Here is a 22,559-nt window from a genome sequence, read left to right on the forward strand (position 1 = left end):
TGCAATAAACAGATTTGACATGCTGTATGTAAGGATGGCAGCAAACATGCATTTGCTGCTCTTTGACAGATTAAAAAAACAGAACATCCCATCAACCGAGTGAGGCGACAGACTCGGTGAGCCTTTTTGAAGCTTTTTGAGAACGAAACTTCTGTGTTCTGGGTTGGAAGTAAGATTTTAGACATGAGTCTTTATGAATCTGCTTAGGTTTGACTAGCTCACACCCATCGGACACCACCAGAGTGAGGTGTTAAATCTTCTAGGCCTTCTATCGCGTCAGTTCGGGAAATTTCGTCACGAAAATCAATCTATTGGTCTAATCGTTGTCCATCTTCACATTTTGTGTAGGTCAAAAAACAATGCTCACGGAAAGTCAATTAGGATCCCATTTTCGTGGTAGACACACAAATGAAATGCAGTAACTTGACTAAGTGACGTAGTATTAGTCAAGAATGAACACTTTTGATGGGCGGGTCCAACCAACGGAACTCTTTCGACCTCTAAACCGGCGTTTCGACACCGTGTGTCCCCAAGGTGTGGTGGTTGTCGTTACCTAAACCCTAAAACTAAACTTCCGCTTTGTAACGTAATGTCTCCAAAAAAAGAAAGAGACAATTTGTGTCCCCGTCCATGAAAACCGATTCGTCTACTTTCGTGACCATTTCATAAACCGCCATGAGACTGTATTGTAAATCTTCCGAGCTTTACAAAATAACTTGTATTCATCCGACGCTTTGACCATCACGCTTCCTCATTCATGTAGCGAAGACCTTGTGGGTGAAAACATTGCATCAGTAAAAATACTTTAGGAGCTTGTAACATTGAGCCTCGTAGAGAACCCTTTCTTTTTTCCTTTTGAATACCGATTTTTGTCCTGCACCTGCGTAAGTGGGGTTAGATGTGCACACTACCCACTTTCTTTGCCTTGAAACCTACTTATGTAAAGACTCAAAGTGATACAGGTGTGTTGCTCATTTGAGATTTCAGTCTGGGCCAGATAAATGTATACAATTTTTTCATTTCTCTTCTAAAAGCTGAAGCAGCTGTAACTATTCTATACATCACTTTACATTAGTCTATACATAACTTAGCCTATAGCATTCAATTATCTCTCATCCACCATATGCAACTTTAAGGCTGTTCATCATCCGCTTAGTCCACACTGACAAAATCACACACACCTATATGGACCTTTATGATATTTACACTAAATTCAATATTTAAACCCAAGACTTAGTATTTTTCATAGATTCCATCCTGACATATTTGGTATCTATGGAAATGTTGGGATCTGACCTAGAACTTGAAATTACTTTCTGTCAGCTTGTGCTACACAGCACGCGTTTACAAGCGGCCTACACTCAAAGGTTCAAATCGATGTATTTGTCGAGCAAAGACAAAAAGAAAATGTTGCAGCTTTTTCTCTTTTTTTTTTAACTTCATCATGAAATGAAATTATTTGTAGTCTGGACCTTCTTTTTTTTTAGTCTGACAAAAAACAAGAAATCTGAAAGGTTTTGATCTCAGGACTTTCTGATATTCTATTGTCGAAATGATGAATCAATTAATTAATTCGCTACTGCCCTATTTTTCCTTTCTTAAATACTTTATGGAAACCCATCCTGGCTTTTATTCACGTCGTGCCTTTTATTATTGCTATTCAAGCCTTTTATTTACTATTATACTGTTTTTAAAACCAGTTTGTAAAAAAAAAAACACTGTCATCTGGCTTAAATTATCGAGTAGTACTCCTTATGTTGTCCCGAGGAGCAACATCTCTCCCTCTCTCTGCCTTGTATCTCCCTCTCATTCTCTTGGTATTGCCATTGGAGTCATGACTCTCCTCTGGGACCCTGAGACAGAAGATGTGTCCACGTTCACCCATCCCCTCCTCACACTCGCCCTTTTCGTGCCAGAGGTCCTTGGCATGGTTCGTCTGCCCTGCTGCTGAACCTTTTCAGCTGGCACAATTCACGCCTCGGCCCATCTGACTTCGTCTTAGGAGACGACTCGGACAGAGAACTGTGAGCTAGGGAGAAGGGGATGAGGTCTGACGCTTGGACAAGATGCGTGTCGAGGAAAGGACGGCACGGAGGAGGTTAGCGAAAGACAGATGGGGGGCGAGACGGGGCCCGTCTGGAGGGAAATATGGAAAGGGGAACAGGGCTGTCAACACTGGGGCTGAGCTCGAGCACGAGACACAAAGGTAACCCAGGAAATTAGGATTTGATGAGCTGCGAGCAGAGGAGTCAAGGAGAATGATGCTGTGACAAGATTATCTGAGGGGGTGAGGAAAGAAGAGGGAGGCGACAATCTTCCTCTCTTCTTTTCCAACTTTGCACTTAGCAACTTTTTAAAGCGGCAAGATTAAAAAGGAGGAACAAAAAAGAAAGACAAATGTGGTGTTACTGAAAAGATAAATCCATGGGCTGTAACGACATTGTGTTTTTTGTTGTAGAGAAAACCGGAATTTGATTGAAATAAAGAAGGCAGTTTGAGAGAAGGATGGAAGCCAGTGAGAAGAATAACCTGAAAGTAGGCCGATCAATTCTTAATATCAGACCAAAATGAATAGGATAGAGAATTGTCAGAGAGTTAGAGAACGTTGCTAATAGATGAATAAAGATGAGAAATGAATTAGGGAAAGTGGTATGAGCTAAAGCTGGAACAAACATAGTAGGGTTAGCTGGAATAGTAAAAAGTAATACATTGGTAAGTCCCAGCCAAATTTGAGATAATTAAGATTTCTTGTTGAAACTCAACTCACACCTGGAGTTGAATGGGAAGTTGTTGAGCTTTTCATTGAAGGTGCGACAGATCCTAGAGCTTGTTTTCATAAAACACAGAAAACCAGGACATGTAGCCATAAAGTTTGGATTCATTTTGAGAAAATGGGTCCCTGGGTACGGACCAACGTGATCTCACAGCCTATTACGTAGTCGGCGGCACATTAAGAGACAAAACTAGCGTTGCTCCCTTTTAAAATAAGTACTTTTCATGAACGTCACTTTCAAAACAACACTTCAGGACAAGAACACCAGTCCCCTGGTTGAAAAGTCCCGTGTTTGTTGGATCCACGCATCATATTCAGGTCAACCATAACTCTAAAATGCACGATTAGAAACTTATTTCATCCATTAAATAAAGCGTTGACAACAGTACGTCACACAATAGGAAATCATCAAATGAAAATCTCGTGCAGAATCTATCTTTTTAAAGCCGACCTACTCTGCTGACGGGCATAATTACTGTTGAATGTAGTCTCAGTAAACAAAAATGTCATAAAAATTACGGTTATTGGCAGAGACCCAATTCTAAATGACTTAAACTGGGATCGGTAGGAAAGAAAATGTAATTGATTATGGCTACGCTGGACTGAGCTCTTTGAATTTCCATAGACAATGTGGATTGTCCATGATCCATTCACAATGATCCACAGTTAAAGTAGCAATGCTCTCTGTCGGACGTTTGACCAACGGTCTCAGTTCTTAGCTACCGATGTGTTCAGGTCAGTGGGTTTGTGGCGCCAGTGAACACCAGTGTTGTTCTAACAAGGACAATTACCCCAATACTTGCTTGAAATTAAAAACCTCATTACGGAGACTTAATTAATGATCTGGAAAGTAAAGGGTATTAACATAGAGCAAGTGATAACAGTGTTGTTGCATTTGCAACATTTGAACTACATGTCTCATTTACGGCACGTACATCCTTTGCAATCAAGTAGGGCATACTCATAATGAGACATTTAAATGTCTGATTATTACCACCATTTTTTTTATATTTTTACATCAGAAAATGAAAGGCAGAGTACTGTCCTTGTACGGTAAATGGTGCCATTACAGCATGAGCCCTGTTGGTAGAAAAGTCCCAGATAAGCTATTGTACTGCCACACTGTTAGTGTCCCAGTGACAAGGTCGCATAAGTTTTGGAATGAGCTGAGAGGAACGGGGGAAATTAATATGGCATAGATAGCGAGCTGTAAAGACAGAAGTTAAGGCAATTTGTGTTCTTCCCTCAGCTATATGACATTGAGAGGCCCATGTCTTTGGAGAAATAAAGAAATGGGGAGAAGTGACATTAGCCAGAGTGGGAGAGGGTATTTGAGAAAGCAGGGAAGAGAAGAGAAAAGGAGGTAATATCAGGATAAATTACCGGGAAGCGGTAAGGTAGAAATGCAGTAAACACCATAATTGTCGTTGCTTAAACATAAAAGACAGAAGATTGTTTGGAGATGTCAGAAATGTTATTTTAAATGGTCCTGGAAGCTGTGGTATTTTGCAGGAAATCTTGCAACATATTCAATATTTTAATCTGTATATAATGCCGAAATTCAGTTTCTCAGAATTGGTTAAGGAGTGGTTATTGTTCTACTTTGCAGCAGTCCTGCTTCACTGTGTGTATTAATGCATTAGCATTGTTTCTCCAAAAAAAAAACAACAACAAAAACAGCAGTGATGTGGCTTCTAAGGACCTGCATCAAAACCCACAGATACAAGATCCACATAATGAGCACGTAGATGTGCAGAGGACGTTTAGTTTTGCATCACTTAGAGAATTTAATGTGCTGTGTGATTCGTGATGAGGGAAGAATCTATGACTGCATTGCTGCTGCAATGGCTAACTGCATTTTTGAAGAAATACCATATCGGCACATTTCAAGGGGAATATGCAATAAGGGTCACAGACAAGATTTTAGATGTGCTATATTTCAGAAGAAATACCATATGCATATTTCAAGGGTAATATGTAATACGGGCCACAGCTTTTTAGATCTACTATACCCTACGAGTTAGGGTATAGTAGCTAACTTTCTATTTGATTATTTTTGATTGATTTGAGACCTTTGAACTCCCTGGTCCCCACAGACCCAACATCAATATCTAACACTGTGCCTTTTAGGGACGTTTGTATGGACAGTGTGTACGTTTAGGAATATTTGGTTCCCCTTAGTGCTATATTTAAGTGAACCAATACTCTTAAAAACCTCATCAGAATGATCTAAGATGTACGACCCCCCCACAGTTTCCTAAACGTTAACTTTTATCAATCAGATTTGATGTTATGGTTTAATGATGGATGTTGATACACTGTACATTGAAGTGAAATGTATGGAGACTTACTTGGGTCAGACAGGATGGAGTCTGTCTTGGGCAGAAACTGGTCACAGCGGATTCCCTGGTAGCCTTCTCGACACCTGGTGGAGAAAATAGAGAGAGGAATGTACCATCAGTCATTGAATCAGGTATATTTAGGTACACATGCCACTACAACAGAAGTGGGTATACTCTTAAATAATTATTAAGATGCTCATCCAGAAAAGGATAAAGGTTCTGTGTAATAAACAGGGACATGTAAGACTGTGGACACAAAAACCGTGTCCTGGACAACAGTTCTCTGGACTATCGCTGCTATGTCATCTAATAATAAAGCGAGTTGGGAGTGACACCAGGTTGAGAAGGATAGGAAATTCAGGCGAAAGAATACCCGCTTATACCCTACACTGCACGACAACTGATGTAAATCCAAAAGATGCATACAAAGCACCATCTCATGCTTTGAGACAGGTACGGTTCTGTCCTTGCGGAAGTGAGCCAAAGTGCAAGAAAGTGTAACGTAAGGCAAGCTGACAGGAATAAAGGTTGAAACCCTGCAATCGGAAAGAACTTTCTCGAAGAAGAAGACATCTGTCCTTTCAGCAAAAAGCACAAATTGAGGCTGCAGCAGAAAAAGAAGCATCCAATCCCCATTAGGTGAGAACCTATAACCTTTCTCTGTGTGTTTGCTGAATGGAGTTTCAGTATCCTTGCTTGGTTGTTGGAAATCATCACAGAAAAAAGCCAAATGTAGAACTCCCCCCCCCCCCCCCCCCCCCGCCAAAAAAAGGCAAGGACCAAGAGCTGTGTAAAGATGGAGGGCCAATGAGGAGGAGTCCTTTTGTGCTCTTAACCTCCACGAGCCACCGAGAGGAAAGCAATTCGGATGAAGAGTGCTCAATTAATTGAAGACACATTCTCGCGGTTTCTGGATAGTCCTCAAACTCTCAACTTGTGAATTTGATTGGCACATTCACGAGAGGCAATGATCATTACGCAGCTCATGAATTCTGAAAGGTTCTCGGCGCTTCTCTTCCGAGAACGTCCCGGAGAAAAAAGGCGGTGCACTGCGAGAGTGTGTTTTTAATTAATTTCAGCTCAATAACTACGTCCTTATCAACATATGGAAGTGTAAATGTGTCCTACAGTGCGCAGAGATAGCATGGAGACTGAAATGCCAGAATGCAGCGTAAAGCCTAATTGGGTGTCTCAGTTGGTTTGGATATCAATCTTTGCCTCTGGCTATTTGTACCTCACTTGCTGTTCTGGTTCTCTCTGTCCCCTCTTGAGAAAACTGCAAGTCTCATACATGACAATGTGCTACCTCTCGAAAGATGACCCCGCTATATCTATTCAATCTATCATTTGGTCACACTCTCAATTAGTCTGTTTTTTTTTACAAAGACCCAATTGTTCTCGTTTCCTGCCGTTCACCCCTGTGGACTTGTTTCATTGACACTCCTGGAGTTAATCTACATCTGCTCCGACGAGCCGACGGCAGAGCAAATATGCATATCCCAGAGCGGCTTCGTGGTTTTTGAAGCGCCCCCAACTGAGAGAACATCTACGTCCACCCAGACAAAACACCGGAGCTGTACAGAGAGATCAAGCCCACAAAAGAATGCAGTGTCCCTGTTTTATGTCTCTCCTCTACGGTGAGCGATTTCCAATTATTAAATGAGCTGCGGGAGGCGGGGGAAGATGCACTCGACTGCATGCCGGCGGTTTGCTTGAATAGCATCGACACTGTTGGGAAGGGGCACAACATGGGGAGTTCACTCTTAATCTAAACAATACAAATAAAGACAAATGTTGTGATATTGAATTTAATCTCTCTGAAATGAAATGGATAAGTGTATAAAACTACATTTGGCTTGTATACAAATTGTTTTACGTGTGCTCTGGTACATTGTGCATGATTGTCCTACATTGCATTGCACAAAGTAGATGAAATATCTACTCAAAGCTGCAGAACATTAGAAGACTTTAAAGGTTGGTCAGACAGATCCAGAAAGATATCGGAAAACATCTTTGGGAAAAAAAACATTTGATATGTTTGTGAAGCTTCATTGACGGCGGCATTTCAAAAGCGCCACACGTACAGAACCATTTCCTGCTTTACGAAAGGGTAAAGTACTTTGGACTGCACAGAACTGTCGGACATCAAATCACGTCATCAGCAGGATTACAAACCCTACTATGGCGAAGATGTGCTTTTGATTGGCTCTCTGGAACTCTCCCCCCATGCACCTCAGACATTCTCAGTCACTCGCCACAACTGCCCGTAAAAATCAACTATGATTCAAGTTATGCATGTTTTTTTGTTTGTTATAATGTCATTTATCTGGCTTGTTCATATCATTATTGCTTTTATTGTTTCTGTCTTTACCATGTAAAGTGCCTTTGAGTCCCTTTTTAAAGCGTTATACAAATTAAATGTATTATTATTATGAGAAGTCAAATTGTCCTTCAAGGACTTTTGTCAGTGTGGAATACGAGGACATTTGAATTGAAGTTAAACTGTGCTGTTAAGAGGCCTATAGCATATTTATAACCTTTCTGCAGCTTGACCAGTACTACAAATTATGGATATAAATGAGAATGCAGTGGTTCACTGCCATTAGTCCAGAGGTTAAAGCCAAATGATTGAGTTCTTTTAAAAATGGAAAGAAACTTTGTTTGTCACTGTAACCCGAGGACACACTCTGTTAAGTATGGTGGCTTCTTATAATCCCATTGATCACACTACACCTCCTTGAAGACAGACAGTAAGGACGCTAACCACGCTGTTAAGGAGGCCTCAAACAATCTCATCGTTCGTCAAGTATTCGTCCATATCGCCGCCTCTCCTCCCGAGTTTGTTGTTCTCAGCTTTTACTGTTGCGACGTGTGATGCTAAATATGTGTGGTGTGGGAGCAGGAGAACAGAAACAAACACCAACACACACACTTAGTTTAAAAAGACACGCTTCAAATACAAAACTCCAGCCAAAGTGGTTTGAGCGTTGCCATTCGGTGTCCGGGCTTCAGCTTCCTAATCAGATGCTGTAAATCAGGATCATGGTCCCAACATGTCAGCAGGTCACTTAAAACACAGGTGGACTTTTTTTTTCCTCTGTGCTAAATTGGTTCACATCACTGCATGCCGTTGTGACCTAAACCGACTAAACCTTGACAGGAGGCAACCTTTTGTCACACCAAGTCAAGGTGCACGAGATAATTAAAAGAATAGAGGCTTAACATGGAGACACTGTCTCAGAGTCATGCTGATTAAGGGGGGCACTGTGGAAGTGAGAATGAGCATACAGCCGAGATCAGAGCGCATGGAAAACGTATGCACACACACCCTCTTGAAGTGTGGCCATAAGCGCCACAAAAAAAACATCTGAAATGTCCTACTTTATCATGTCTTAAGACCGTCTTGTATATGAAGTTATTGCATCCCACAAACTCCCTTTTTTGTTGTTGTTTTTTGTTTGTTGCCGATGTCGTCCCCAGCTGAGATCGAGAACACATCAGAGTGTTGCTTCATAAAGCTCGGAGGAGAGAAATCTAAACGAGAGACAGTCTGGGGGTGTTGAAGGGTTGCATGGCTTCTAATTAGCGCCATAGTCATTAATTATAAGAATAACAGGAGGAGATTGCATGCGCATGCATGTGTGCGTGTGTGTGTGCATATGTGTGAATCTCTCGCAAATGTACAAAGCAGCATCAAGAAGGGGATAAATATAAACATGCCGCCTGGAGGATGATGAATTCCTGCAAAGGGAAGTATGAAAAACACATGCGCTGGTGCTCAAAGACACAGTATGCAAAACCAAAGGGAGCAGTTTAAAAGTTCTCCATGTAGGTATATGGGAGAACATGATATTTGATATGCAATTGGTTTTTCCCTGCATGTAAAAAAAAAAAAAAACTGAAGCCAACACAAATGGGCAACAAAGAGTCTTAAAAAATCTTTTCCATAAGACTTACGCATTAACATTTACACTTTAAAGCTGCTCAGCATCACTCCAGTTGGAGGTAAAACTGCTTTGCTCAAGGGTGCCTGGGGGATTGGTCTTGAAAATGATAGATTTTGAACGGTCTTCAGGCAAAAATATTATACATGCTGCGATCTCTCTAACTTTAAAAGCGCTGTTTGAAAGTTTGGTGAAATGCCTGGTTAAAGCTTCCGCAATTAAATCTTCTAACTGCATCTGTAATACACAGATCTGTACAGTGCTGCGTATGCAGGATGTCTCGACCGCGATGCCTAAATTGGACAAATCCCATCAGTGGAGACTTTCCTCGTGATGAATGTCATAACAGATGGACGAGCCTTGTTATTTCCTGAATTTGTCCAAACCATAGTGACTACAAAAGGACAAATGACGCCGGATTTCTGAAATGTTCTTCTCTGTCAGCAAATGGTTATAGGGATCTTCCTAGGTTGGTACAAGACAGGAAACATTCATCCTGTCCACTGATTTCCCCCCTCAGATACTAAAGATGCCATCCAAATAAAACAAGGAGGCAATTTGCGATGTCAAAACCATCAAACGAAATATTAGAGATCCAAACAACTGCTTCTCTCTCCTTGGCAGGGCGGCCATTTGGACCAATTTAATACCGTGCGACCGCGTGAGGCTCAATGGTCCATTAAAAGAAAAAATAGTGCATTGGTCAGACTGTGACAGGTTGGTTCAATGATCTTCACATTCGTGGGGCCATTTTCTCAGCGTGAAATTCATTTTCGAGCAGAAAGGCCGACACAGAGCCAGTAAACTGGCCAACAAATAACAGGAAGTAGTTGAGGGAAAAGTGTTGTTTCTGTCATGGTTGGAGCAACCGGCTCAGGAGGTAGACATCGCAGCGACAGCCACAAACCTTTTGAATTAAAGAAATGGTTCATGCATCCAAATCTTTATTTGGAATCTATCAAAAGTCAGAATTGATTTTTTTGCATAATGCTTGTCTACACTTCTCAGCTTGCCTTTGAGAGTAAATCATTATTTTAAGCATGGACCCATTATTAAAAACAACGCCACATCACTCAACCCCGCGTGGAATTTTTTTCAAGATGCAATATGATAAATAAATAAAAATGTCAAATCCTGATAGGGAAGCTTTCTAGGGATGGGTGTGAACATTCACAGCGAGGCACTGAGCGAATCAATTAACCAATTAAACTAGAGAAAGTTAATTTAACACAAAGGTTCCTTGATTTGTTAAAGGCACTGTCACTGCTACATTCTTCACCAAGTTTTGGATGCCATAATGAAGAAAACCGGGACAGGGGCACGTGTCACAGATACTATTTAATGGGTTTTTTTGTAATCAGGTTTTAAGCCAAGATACAGTATTACATATATAAAAAAGAAACCGGCTTGTTACCGTGGATACTCAATGAAGTCATATCCTTTCATGTATCAAATGCTAACGTTATCCAATATGTCTGTCGGGGCTTTCATAGCAACTTGCTGCGCGGAGGTTTGTTTAATCAGATCGGCAGACAACCAAACACAATTGACAGCCCCCCGACTTCAAAGGAGGCCCGAGATGATTACTTTTCTACTTTGATGACATTACGTATCTTTCGTGCGTATGCGTTTCCCATTCAGTCCTCCTTGTCTCGATAGGACAGAGAATTGAAATGAAAATCTAGCCTCGCCGGGTCTATTTTTCTATTGAAAAGGTGCCATGTTCCCCCAGCCTAAGCGTTCATGAGAGGCAGGTAGGGTGCAAAGCTGTGTGTGCATTGCGTGTGTTGTGTGTTTACAGTGCATGCATGCCAATAAGTCTTTGCATGATTGCATTTGTACACGTTGGACAAATGGAGAGCGAGCTCCCTTGGAAGCAGTGAATGTGCATATCCATGCATGTGTGAGAGTGATAAGGAACATAATTCAACGGGATCTCTCGAAGCCAAACACTCATTCCAGTACAGCTCTACACACATTCAGAAACACAAGAAGGGTGGACATATATAGTAGGGCTTCCACAATAACTATTCACAAACATGAATGACCAGAAAACAAGTATGATGGAGAGCCGGCTTACATCTCTATGACTGGTCTGGAGAGTTACTGGTCTTAGTTTCAGTCTTAGGCTAAAGAACGTGGGATTACCCTCAAGCTATGCCCAAACTCAGAGCTCTGTTTACATTGTAATCAACGTCATCTGCCAGGCAACCGACAAAGAAATGGAACTTGTCGGGATGGATAAATTACTAACAGTGAAAAGGTATTCGGAGGCCGCAGCAACGCTGTGAAATGTCGTGCCCGCTTTCTCCCGACTGGATATTCCTGCTATACAATGTGTTTTTAATTATTATTTGGGGGGCATTTAATGCCTTTTATAGATAGCCGGCAGTAGAGAGATGACTGCAATCCATGATCTGCACCATAACCCAACACCCAACGGAGTGGATAGAATAGCTACCCATAATGCATTGCAGATTACCCTCCCCGTTGTACGCAATGAATTTAGATGTCACATCGGAAGTGAGTATATTTGGTGTAAAATGACATGAGCTATAGTGAAACCAGCCATTCGTTACCAGTTAGTAAACAAGGACCGAGATGAAAACTTCCCACAGGTATATGACTTTTTTTTAGGTCACTGTGAACTTCTTGGAGCTCTCTGTCTAACAAACAAGAAGATTACATTTGGAGCTGAGGATGGTGTTGCGTCGCGGTCTAATTATGGTCCAATCCAATTCCAGTTTCATTTCGGGCAAATGTTCCCTCGATGGAGTTCTAATTACTAAAGTAGCGTTTTTAAGTGAAGAAGAAGATGTTCCCTCTTGCGGCAATTTCAAAGTTGGTCAAACTGGATCTGCACTGTGAAGTTCTCTGGGTCTCAACCCCGCTAAGTGAAACCAACCTCAATCTTAAAGTTGAAATCACAACTCACAAAAAAAAGCCCACGGTGAGTATTTGTTTTTCTCCAATTTTGTTGAAATCTAATTCTGAGCCAAGTCAGTGAGAAATTCAGCACTATTTTTGCATTTAATAACATCAATCTCCATGTTCACAGTCATCGCGAGCACTTTTTCTGCTCTTTTCTCTCCGGTTGTTTCCGGGTCGTCAAGCGCGACCGAGCTTCTCTCGTCTTTTTTTTTAAATAAAACATGCCTCCCACTGAATGTTGCATAAAAATGCGACGAAGTTTGAATGCGTGCCCTTTTAGTCCACCTCACCATGAGTCCTGACCTCCATCCCTCAACCCTGTCAACGGAGGCACGAAAGTCACTCAATAATTCACATCTCCGCCTGGCCACTGATCCCACAATTAAAACGGAAAAAACACGTAACTCGGCTCTCATGCAGGAAACATATCGCTTCCCCTTTTCGTTCTCTTTGGTTCCTCCGCCACTCTGCATATCCTTTACTATGTTGGGACAACTGGGACAGAAGACAACCACGTTGGAGCCCAGAGAAGGATATTTGGCTCTACATACATAAGTCATCGTCTTCCACCCGACTGGGTTTTTTACACATTTGACAGCGAAAAAGGAAATGTAACTCGATTTGTTATACAGGAAAAGTGCTGCATTTGTTCATCCGGCTTCTTTCAAGCAGTCAGAAGACATCAAGAGACACACGAGGGACAACAAACAAGACAGAACGTCTGACCTCACCGGAAAATCACAGCGTGTGGTTGAGGTTGGATTTCAAAAAAGTTAATATTTATAGTGTGTGTGTTGAGGGGTTCACAGCATAGCTAGGAAGTCTAAAACATTAGGGTTACATATTAGCACCTTTCTTGTTTTTGTACCTATTAGCACCTTTCTGTACACGCTACCACCTTTCTTTCTTATTATAGTGTTATTTCTAACTCGGAGAGCCCTGCACACCTTAACTGTGATAACCAATATCTCAAAAACATCCTGCAGAATTCTCCACTTTTTATACCTCATGCTTAGTGTTTTAAACGGTTGCATTTCCACCAATTAATCAACTTCTCTTTGTTGGTTGCACAGTTCACTGTCACCTGCATTTTCGTGCATGGTACACCTTTTCAAGCCTACCTTGAGTATTTGTAGGTTTTTAATGACCACGATCTTTTCTCTGCAATCCAAAACCGTAATAATTTCATTGCATTCTAGATTCAGGTTCAGTAGAAGTCCTGTTATCACACTCTATATGCAGCGATCTTGATAAAGGACTGGAAATACCATTAACGGTGAGATAACACTTACATCTAAGCCCTTATCTCTTCTTCATTCTGCCCTCCTCTTCTCATGTTTCTCCCTGACTTTCTCTTCTTGTGAATATTAAAACTTTATCGCTCGGACGACTTATCTACGCTTAATAATTCGCCGCCTCTAAACTCCACTTTGATTACACGGTCTGTTCAGGAAAACCGTATCTTCATTGCATCTGAAAGTTAAAGGTGGCGCTACTTAGATGGCATGAATTAGCAGCATGCCGGCAACAAGTCTTTACCCTCAAGTGAAAATGATCACTGTTTTACGGCTCTAGACACACCGAGTCACACGGAATAATGCTTTAATTTAAGGGAGGACGTCGGGACTGAAGAGATTTACGCAGGAGAGCTTATTGAAAAAACAATAGTCGACCTTTTGGATATATTAGAAAAAAAAACGAATCAGTGGGAAAGTCCGTCAGGGTAATCAGATAATTAAACTCGCCCCGTTTTGGCTTCTGCTTCGGATTACGCCGGGGGTCCCTTCGGAAATATTTTCTCACTGCGAAAGTGTCACTTGCATAGCCCGCTGATCCCGTTAGAGGGCACCGCCAAGAAGGCAAGGATAATACTTCACAAAGGAATTTCAACCAAAAAAAAACTTCTAAAACCCACAAAAAAACTGGCAGCCACTTCATCTCCCAGATGTTGATGCTGGGATTTAAAACTCTTATGCATGTAAAATGTAATTTCCCTGCTGGGACAATGTGCCATTGCTCATAGGAAAACATCAGTAATGGTACTAAAGGCAGCTGCAAAGACAATAACACACATTTAAAGTCTAAGTATTTGAAGGTTATTGGACTGACTCTAAATGTTGCCTTCACAGGCAGATGGGGAACACTGTTATTCTATATGTGTATAATACACCACTTCCTTTTGTGGCTTTTGATGCAATTTAAGGTTGTTTTGAATTCACAGTAAATTTCTCAATGCAGGACTAAACAAATGCTCAAGTTTATCTGGTTTTAACATTTCTTATATTGCTATCAATCATTAATAAAAAAGTATATATATATATATATATATATGGATGATGTATATATTTGTTTCTCCTTTTCATTATTTATTTAATTTCTTCAGATAAAATGTAAACATGTTGGCGTTAGCAACGATGCACATTTTCATACCCCTACAGCTTAGTTGCCACAACAGCACAAAGTATCTCCCTTCTGTAAAAATATAAAATAATACAAGAACCACAAACGTTCAAAAACGAGCGATGGGATCCATTTGGTTTCTGACCTGAAGCACGACGGGCTGAATTCACGGAAGTATTTTCTCACGCCGAGCACCTGAAAGCATCGCAGGCGAGCTAATTATGTTCAGAGGGAGAGAAATAGTCCAACACAGGAAATGGAAAATATATATATATATATATATATATGCTCCCAACGCAAAGCAGAAGCTGTGATGTTTTTACAACAACCGTTTCTGTCAGAAACAGCTGTGAATAAAGGTTTAAATTAGATTTGTAATACTTTGTCAAACATGTTGCTAAATCCGGTAAAAACTGCACCCGCAATTCTCGGAGATATCCATCTTAACAATGGATTTTGTAATTTGCCTTCTGGAAACTGCTCATTATGTGTTTGTCTTTTTTTATTCCTGACAGTTTGTGTTATTTCTTTAACTTGCTGTATCTTTTTGTATTACGCAACTTGGCCCGAGGAAAGATCGTCGCGCTGCATGTAATCAATCATAAATAAATATCTGTGTTTTATGTATACGGTCTAATGTTCCTATTTGAACCACTATTATTACCTCCGGGTTATATGGAAGGTTTAATCAAAACACAACCTGAGGCTACAGAGGGGGCGTTATGTGAGTATGATTATGTGGCATTACCAGTTTTTATAGGATTATTATCCCACAGCGATGATTACAGATTTGGCATACATTGTTCCATAAACCTGAGAGATAAATGTCAAAATCTTGATAAAAATGTGTTAAAAATAAAGTTATTATCTCGGCAAAAGTCCATCCAGTTTCTGAGATATCACACTTGACACGTGTTCATTTCAACTGTTGGCGTTCAGTTAAACTCCACGCCTGGAAATACCAATACCTCTAATAGAACGTAAACCGTTATCATTTAATACGTTATAATTATTTAAAAAAATATCACATATAGCGGCTTAGTAAACGACGACAACGTCACACAACGTGCAAGCTATATTCAAATGATTCACGGAGAGGAACATTCATTCTATCAACGGGGAATCTTAGACAACAGATGGGAATTATGATTTGCATTCATCCACAAGCCAAAGAGACGCCCTTTGGCGTTCTCCTGTCGCTGCCCTCACAGTGAACCGAGTTTGCGTTTGATAAAAGTGTCAAAAATATCCTTCACAGGAAGAAAGGGAATCAAAAAAGGTATTTAACAAAAAAAAGACCGGCACGGGGTCCTATCTGAAAATGAAGCCTGGTGGCTCCATTGTGCTGCAGACAACTGAGTTATAGGAGCTGAGGAAGAAAAATAATATTTTTTGGGGAGTAATTCAGTAATTCCCCCCCCCCGTCTTTTGACCAGATACATACGGAAACTGCCACCGGGTGAGAAATAAATTGCAATAAAATTAATTCATGAATTCATATAATAAAATACAATGTGCCCCCTTTTTTTTTCATGCAATACCATCTGTCAAGATGGATTGGTGTGTTCCATGTCCCTTTTCAAAGGAAGTCTTTGCTTTATGGAGTTATTCGACAGATAATTTACTGATAAAAAAAACAAAAAAACAGAGCAGATTGCATTTTAATTTTTTTTGGCATTTTGGTGTTCAATTTAGAAATTGTCATTACTAATGTAACTAAATCTACGATGACTCTTTGGGGGCACCGTTCTCCTGGTTTGAATTCACGTGTTGGCTTTACCCATCCACCTCTTATAATACTCTTGAGTGTAGGATATTCATATGTATGCATTTACATTGCAATCACTCCACATTGCATGGTGAAAAAAATGACACACCCAAAACAATGGTGTTGTTATTGCATGATAAATGATTTTCAAACTGCTGGTTCATTCATGAGACCCCGGGCTGGATGTATAACTGTGATGTCGTGTATTGAGTATGCTGTATTATTGGACACGTTTAAGCTAGCAGCAGGAATATGTTATTTGCCGTTCACTTTGGCGGTCCCTGTGGACAAGAGCGGTAGTGCCTCCTGCATTCTGAAGCAGCAGAGGTGAAGCCCTGCTCCGTCTTTCGTCTGCTTCCGGTCAACCTGGCAAGACTCTTGAGCACATATAACACGATAACTGGAATATCTCCGCACTAATTCTACATTTTTCGGTAAAATGTCGCCGAATGGTCCAACGAGTCTCGAGAAAAATAGTGAAGAGAAGAAACAGCTCAGTTCTCGAGTGGAGGGCGGCCTTGGTGTGAGCTTTTCATTTGGAGCAATCAGCCGCAGAAGAATAGACGGCGTTTTTTTTTTGTTGTATCCCTCATCGATTTTTAATCTCGAACAACAACAATACATCATACTTCACACCAGCTTGCCGACTGGAGGGGGAGGGAGGGGTGGGGGGGGGGGGGGGGGGGGGGGACGGTAAGTGGAAGAAAATAGCTGCGACGAGGAAAAACAAAAAGTTAACCTCTCCAGAAAAAAAAAGCTTGTCGTCGACAGCATTCTTTAAGATACGGGGAGGAAAAAAAAAAAAAAGAGTCCTTTTGGTTATGAGGACGAGGAGGTGAGAGGAAATAATTACGAAGACATTTTTTTTTACACAAGACTTCCGTCGCGCCTGCAGGACCGGCAACATGTAAGCGGATGATGTGACCCCCCCCCCCCCAAAAAAAAGACCTGAGAAGCACACCCGGCCTACAGATTCATCACTTAGTTTTTGGGTGGAAGAGGAGAGCGATGCCAACCTGGCACCGGATTTACAAAGAGGAGGAGATTTAATGAACTGAGGGCTCAAAACAAGTCCATTTTTTTTTTTAACCCACTGGAATCGATCGGTATCGTGAATGTACATTTTTTTTTATTCAAGTTGAGGTTTGTACGTATTCATGAAATTCAACATTTAATTGTACGCACTTGCAAATCTTGAGTGTTATTTGACTTTTTTTTCAGGCTTATTAATGCATTTCCTGTGTGCGTCACGTCAAATTTGACAGCGTCGTGTTTTACTGTGGAGAGGAAGGCTGCAGAGGAGAGAGAGAGAGAGAGAGAGAGAGAGAGAGAGAGAGAGAGAGAGAGAGAGAGAGAGAGAGAGAGAGAGAGAGCAGGTATAGGGAGACCATACGTGAAGCTCACCTCTCCTCCTGTGATCGTGTGTGTGTGTGTGTGTGTGTGAGTGAGTTAGAAGAGTAGCAGGTGTGGCTGTTGTAGTATTAATTAATTAGGCAGGTGAGATGAGTGGACTGCAGCATCATTACATTAGACTGCAGTCTATTTCCCCTGGCTGAGAGAGAGAGAGAGAGAGAGAGAGAGAGAGAGAGAGAGAGAGAGAGAGAATGAAAGCAGGTGTGTGAGAGATTTAAAGGGAGGGGAGATGTTATGTAGTCACGATAAAGGATTTATCGGTAATCCCTGCAGTGATACTCGACCACCTCCGTGCCAGTCAAACACAAAACAATGAGATATGTTAACCGAATGCAGCCGACGTGACACATTGTCCCTCCTCTCAGAGCATCGATGTCATCTAACAGCCGGGTGATTTAAAGACACACACACACACACACACACACACACGATTGAGAGGTCCCTGAAACTTAAGCTTTAAGAAAGAAGAAACGAGACAGCGGTTTTCTACGTTGTTAAACCTTTATTTTAATCAACGCTATCGCTTCGACACGTGAAAAAGGATCATTTTACTGGCTCGCGGCAACGATTCATCCCGTTTTACACAAGATAGACGTCAAACCGGCTCCATCCAGATATACATTTCCAGTATTTTCTGTGCTGTGTGTGTGTGTGTGTGTGTGTGTGTGTGTGTGTTCACAGTCAGAAAACCCTTTCTTGCCGTCAGCTCTACAGCATTTGTGTTACCAAAACAGCAGAAGAAACAGGAACTCTCATGTTATTGGTAAAGGTTGACGTGATATATATATATATATATATATATATATATATATACATATATATATATATATATATATATATGGCATATGGAGGATAATGCCTGTTTGATGTGTACAATTTATGAATTCCCCGAAGGCAGCGAATCACCCGGATGGGTTCGTGATACATAGTCAGGTATTTTCCCGCGTACTTATTTAGTTTTTAAGGCAACAACTCAGGTACAGTAGACATTCATTCCAGTGGGAACAACAGACCGAAATACATGCGACCGCTTCACAAAAAGCTCATTCTGTGTGCACCAACGGTCCCAAATGTGTGTCGCCGTGTCCTGAACCCGGCTCCGGTCCCTGGAGGGTCTGCTGTGTGGATGAACTGGGTGTCGGGGAGCCGGACTGGGGGGTGGGGGGGGTGGGGGGGGGGGGGGGGGGGGGGGGGGGGGGGTGGATGACTTTGGGTCTGTCACACCAAGGTCTCCACTCTAACTCCACTATAATGAGCCTGTCAGCGGCTGTGAGCCAGAGGAGATAGGCTGCCCCACATCAACTCAGTTGTATAGTCAAGGATGAGCAGCTCTGTCTGTGTGTGTGTGTGTGTGTGTGTGTGTGTGTTTGTGTGTGTGTGTGTGCGCGTGTGTGTGTGTGTGGCTGGAATTGTTTATGGTCAGTTTTCTTTTCTTAGCATCCCATCGTTCTCATCTTTGCAGGTGAAGTGCCGACTAAAGTAATTTTTATCTGGACCAAAAAAACACACGAAATGACCTTTACAGATGGACAATTATGCTTTTAGACAACAACAACAACAACAACAACAACAACAACTAGACAAATAGCCAAACTGGAAATAAATCTTTCCTAACTTTTATCACATTAGAAAAGCTTTCATGCTTTCATGGATTTGAGTTCATCTAAGTCTGACTTTTGGTCCGTTTCTGCTGTCTTCACAGATTTATAACCTTCCTCTCTGGACTGCATGAAGCTTGGCCAATACTAGCTGACATGAAAAGGACAATTAAAACTACCCAATTGAAATAAATTCCTGAATATCTCCCTCCATTTTTTCTTTTGGAAATCAATAAAGGAGACTTCTGTTTGTTTTTTTTGTGTAGCCCATCCTGCAAACTTCTAACAGAACTATACATCCAAGTCAATCAGCTTTAAACTAGTTGATGGAGAAGCGCCCGATTTAATTTAATTTTCAAAAAGTTCACTCAAAATTTGCTTTACAATCGACCGGAAACATCGCTATTGTATTTTTACACGTACAAATAATCAAATTTAGAACCACTTTTTGGGAACCCAAGGCGACAAACACGTATTTCTTTAATCGCACACAACAAGCTAGCTCTAAGGTACTTTTGCAACTTGTTTAAAGTACTAATTAAATACTGGGTAAAAAGTAGTAAGTAGTACTGCACAGGCGAGCAGCTGCTAACGAGACGTGGCAGTAATGGGTCATTTTCTTTTTTTTACGAACCCGTGACTCATTTTAACTCCCATTGGAACGTATTACATATTATGACCATTTGCGAATCCATAAATAATCATAATGTTTTACTGCTGACTGACATTTATCCCCCAAAAATATAACCGTGAGATCCTGGAGAGGCTGTATTAGATGCTTACAGATTGCAGAGCTATTAAAAAAAAAAAAGAAGGGGACAGACGACTCCAAACAATGGGGATGCTGGAAGTGTGTGTCTGTGTGTGTGTTTGTGTGTGTTTGTGTGTGTGTTTTCGTCTGTGCGTGTGCGTATGTGTTTTGCTATAAAGCCTCTCTGATCCAGTGTTAACTGCTCTCATAAACAAGCACCTGCCAGATGTGAGCCTCAGCCCCGCAGAGGACCGCCAGCGTCTGGCTGTGAATCCATAACCAGACGGGTCCTCTTGCTTTAGTCTCCGACAGATAAGACAACGTCTACAACCACACACAGCTGACCTATTACTGTCCACAACAGAAATATATATATATATATATATATATACATTTTGTTTTTCTTTTCCAACCCCTGGAAAGACAAACATAAAGATATACAGATGCTGGAGGGCCTCCACCAACATGCTGCGCATGTAGTCGAGGCATACTGGGACTGGAATTCAGCCCAGGATTTTTAAAAAAAACCCAAAAAAACAACACTTTTGGCAGTAATTTTAACACCAATGAAGAGAATCTGATGTCGTGAAACTCCACGACCGCCGTGTGCGTGGGACGGGTTTCGGTCTTTTAGTGAGTCTGAGCTTCCCAACTGCCGGTCTGACCCCCTGCATGTAGAGGCCAACGCACACGCGTTTCTCGAGAGCTTGTTAGAACCCTTTGAAAGCGCCATTAAAAAGGTCATTTTCTAATGTTCAGGAAGAGCATCGACCGGACGTGTTTTTGACTTTTCTTTTTGACTGCCGGGGTTCCTCCTTTTCCTGCAAATGATACGGACGTTCGTAGATGTAACAAAATGTGAGACTTTCTTACACTTTTCTTCTGTCTGGTCGGCGCCAAACACCGCGGTGATGGAGGTGGGCTGCACTTAAAGAGGAGTCTGTATCACCTTCTGAGCCAATAGAGAGGCTTCTCCCCAACTCCAACTGCTACTTCCACTTGATGGTTTCCTCCCTCACTGTCAGGACAAGCTTCCTGCTCTACGTCGGCTTATTGGACACATCACCCGACCTTATTCTTGGATTACATCCGGGTCCTTGGTACCTTTTTCTGACCCCTGGATCTATTGCACACCGACTTTCCATTTTTGACTTTGCTTTAACAAATACGAGGTGTTTCTGTTTGTTTCAACAAGCATTTGACAAAGAATATCATTTAATTTTCAGTTGAAATTGTCAAAATTGTTAGTATTTGTGTAAGTTGTTCATGTTATACAGTCTATAATACACATGGATTGCATATCATTGCTGTCCAATAGGAAACATGCATTCAATATTCAAATATCATATTTTTCAGATGAACTGAAGGTCTCAATTTTCTTTTATGGGATGAGAACGTCCCTCCCTTTCTTAAGCTAAATAAACCATTAAAACCCAGCTGGCTTGATTTGAAAAATGTGTTGTGCGACAAGAAAGTTGATGTTTTTGTAAATTGTTAATAACATGCAATAGGTTTTGCCCTATTCGCAAACACTCGTCGCAACACGACTCATTCCCCCCCCCCCACCTCCGATGCCAGCAGAGACGTCGGAGTTACCGTGACGACGGAGGCGCATTAGTTCGCAAATTCAAATGGAGTCGGTGGCGTGCGCGCTGTCACGACAACGCACCCGGTTGAACGCCATCTTTCAATTGTTAAGCGGCTTCTGTGAGCCGTTTGTGAACACGTTGGCAGCCATTTGTGACCCCTTTGAAAAGCGAGTCACGGCTAATTTAGGGCAGAACGCCCACACACACACACACCACACACACAAACCACACACACACACACACACACACACACAGCACTCATTGGTTGTAAATGTGTTATTGTGGCATGCATGGAGAGATATTCTAATATACTAGGCTGGTTGGTGGACGGGTGCCAGGGTTTCATGGCGGCTGGGTAAAGTATTCTGGCGGAGCAAATTAGCTTCTCACACAAACACAGACACACACACACACACACACACACACACACACACACACACACACATTCCCAAAACTCGAATCAGGATTCAAGCTAACGTGCTGTAAAACTTCCAGCTTCTTCAAATTGGAAAATAAAGCCGCGTTTTCCCCCCCACCACACACACATACACACACACACACACACACACACACACTCAAACACAAAAGAACAAATACGGCACGAAAATAAATAGAAATTGATAATCAGCGTTCAAAAAAGGAGGCTACGAGTGGCATGTTGACCGCAATCAAAAGCTTCACCTTGGAGGTGAGAGCGGCGTGAAAGTTCGTTACCCGGGTAACGACCGATCCACGCACGCCTCCCGCTCCCTTAAACACAGAGTGTTTCCTCTTTTGGTTTCCTTCACTTGCCTCAGAGGACGCACAATAACGCACCTTGTTTTTTTGATTCATCGCTTTCTTTGCAGACACACAGCAAACAAAGTTTTAATAAGTGCCACCTGGGCACAAATCCTATTTTATCCAACAAATCCCTAACTTATGTAATTCTTGTTTTCCCCCCTGGACACATATTGCTTAAATTGGACCAAAACGTCACGTCCAAATTCTCAAAGTCTTTGACCTTTTTTTGCACTGGAAATTATACTTTAAAAGTCCTCCTTGTACTTC

The 22,559-nt window shown here is 41.5% G+C and overlaps 1 protein-coding gene across 1 annotated transcript in view; it reads right to left on the reverse strand.

The window, feature by feature from the left end:
• Positions 1–22,559, reverse strand: part of LOC117744274 (pro-neuregulin-3, membrane-bound isoform) — a 287,795-nt gene that overhangs the window by 47,231 nt on the left and 218,005 nt on the right. The window contains exons 3-4 of the mRNA XM_034552470.1: positions 5,125–5,198; positions 3,225–3,227 (exon numbers count right to left, since the gene is read on the reverse strand). Coding sequence (XP_034408361.1) covers positions 3,225–3,227; positions 5,125–5,198 — 77 coding nt within the window. The remainder of the gene's footprint in view (positions 1–3,224; positions 3,228–5,124; positions 5,199–22,559) is intronic.

This window comes from Cyclopterus lumpus, chromosome 15, assembly GCF_009769545.1.
Source record: "Cyclopterus lumpus isolate fCycLum1 chromosome 15, fCycLum1.pri, whole genome shotgun sequence".
Lineage (NCBI taxonomy): Eukaryota > Metazoa > Chordata > Actinopteri > Perciformes > Cyclopteridae > Cyclopterus > Cyclopterus lumpus.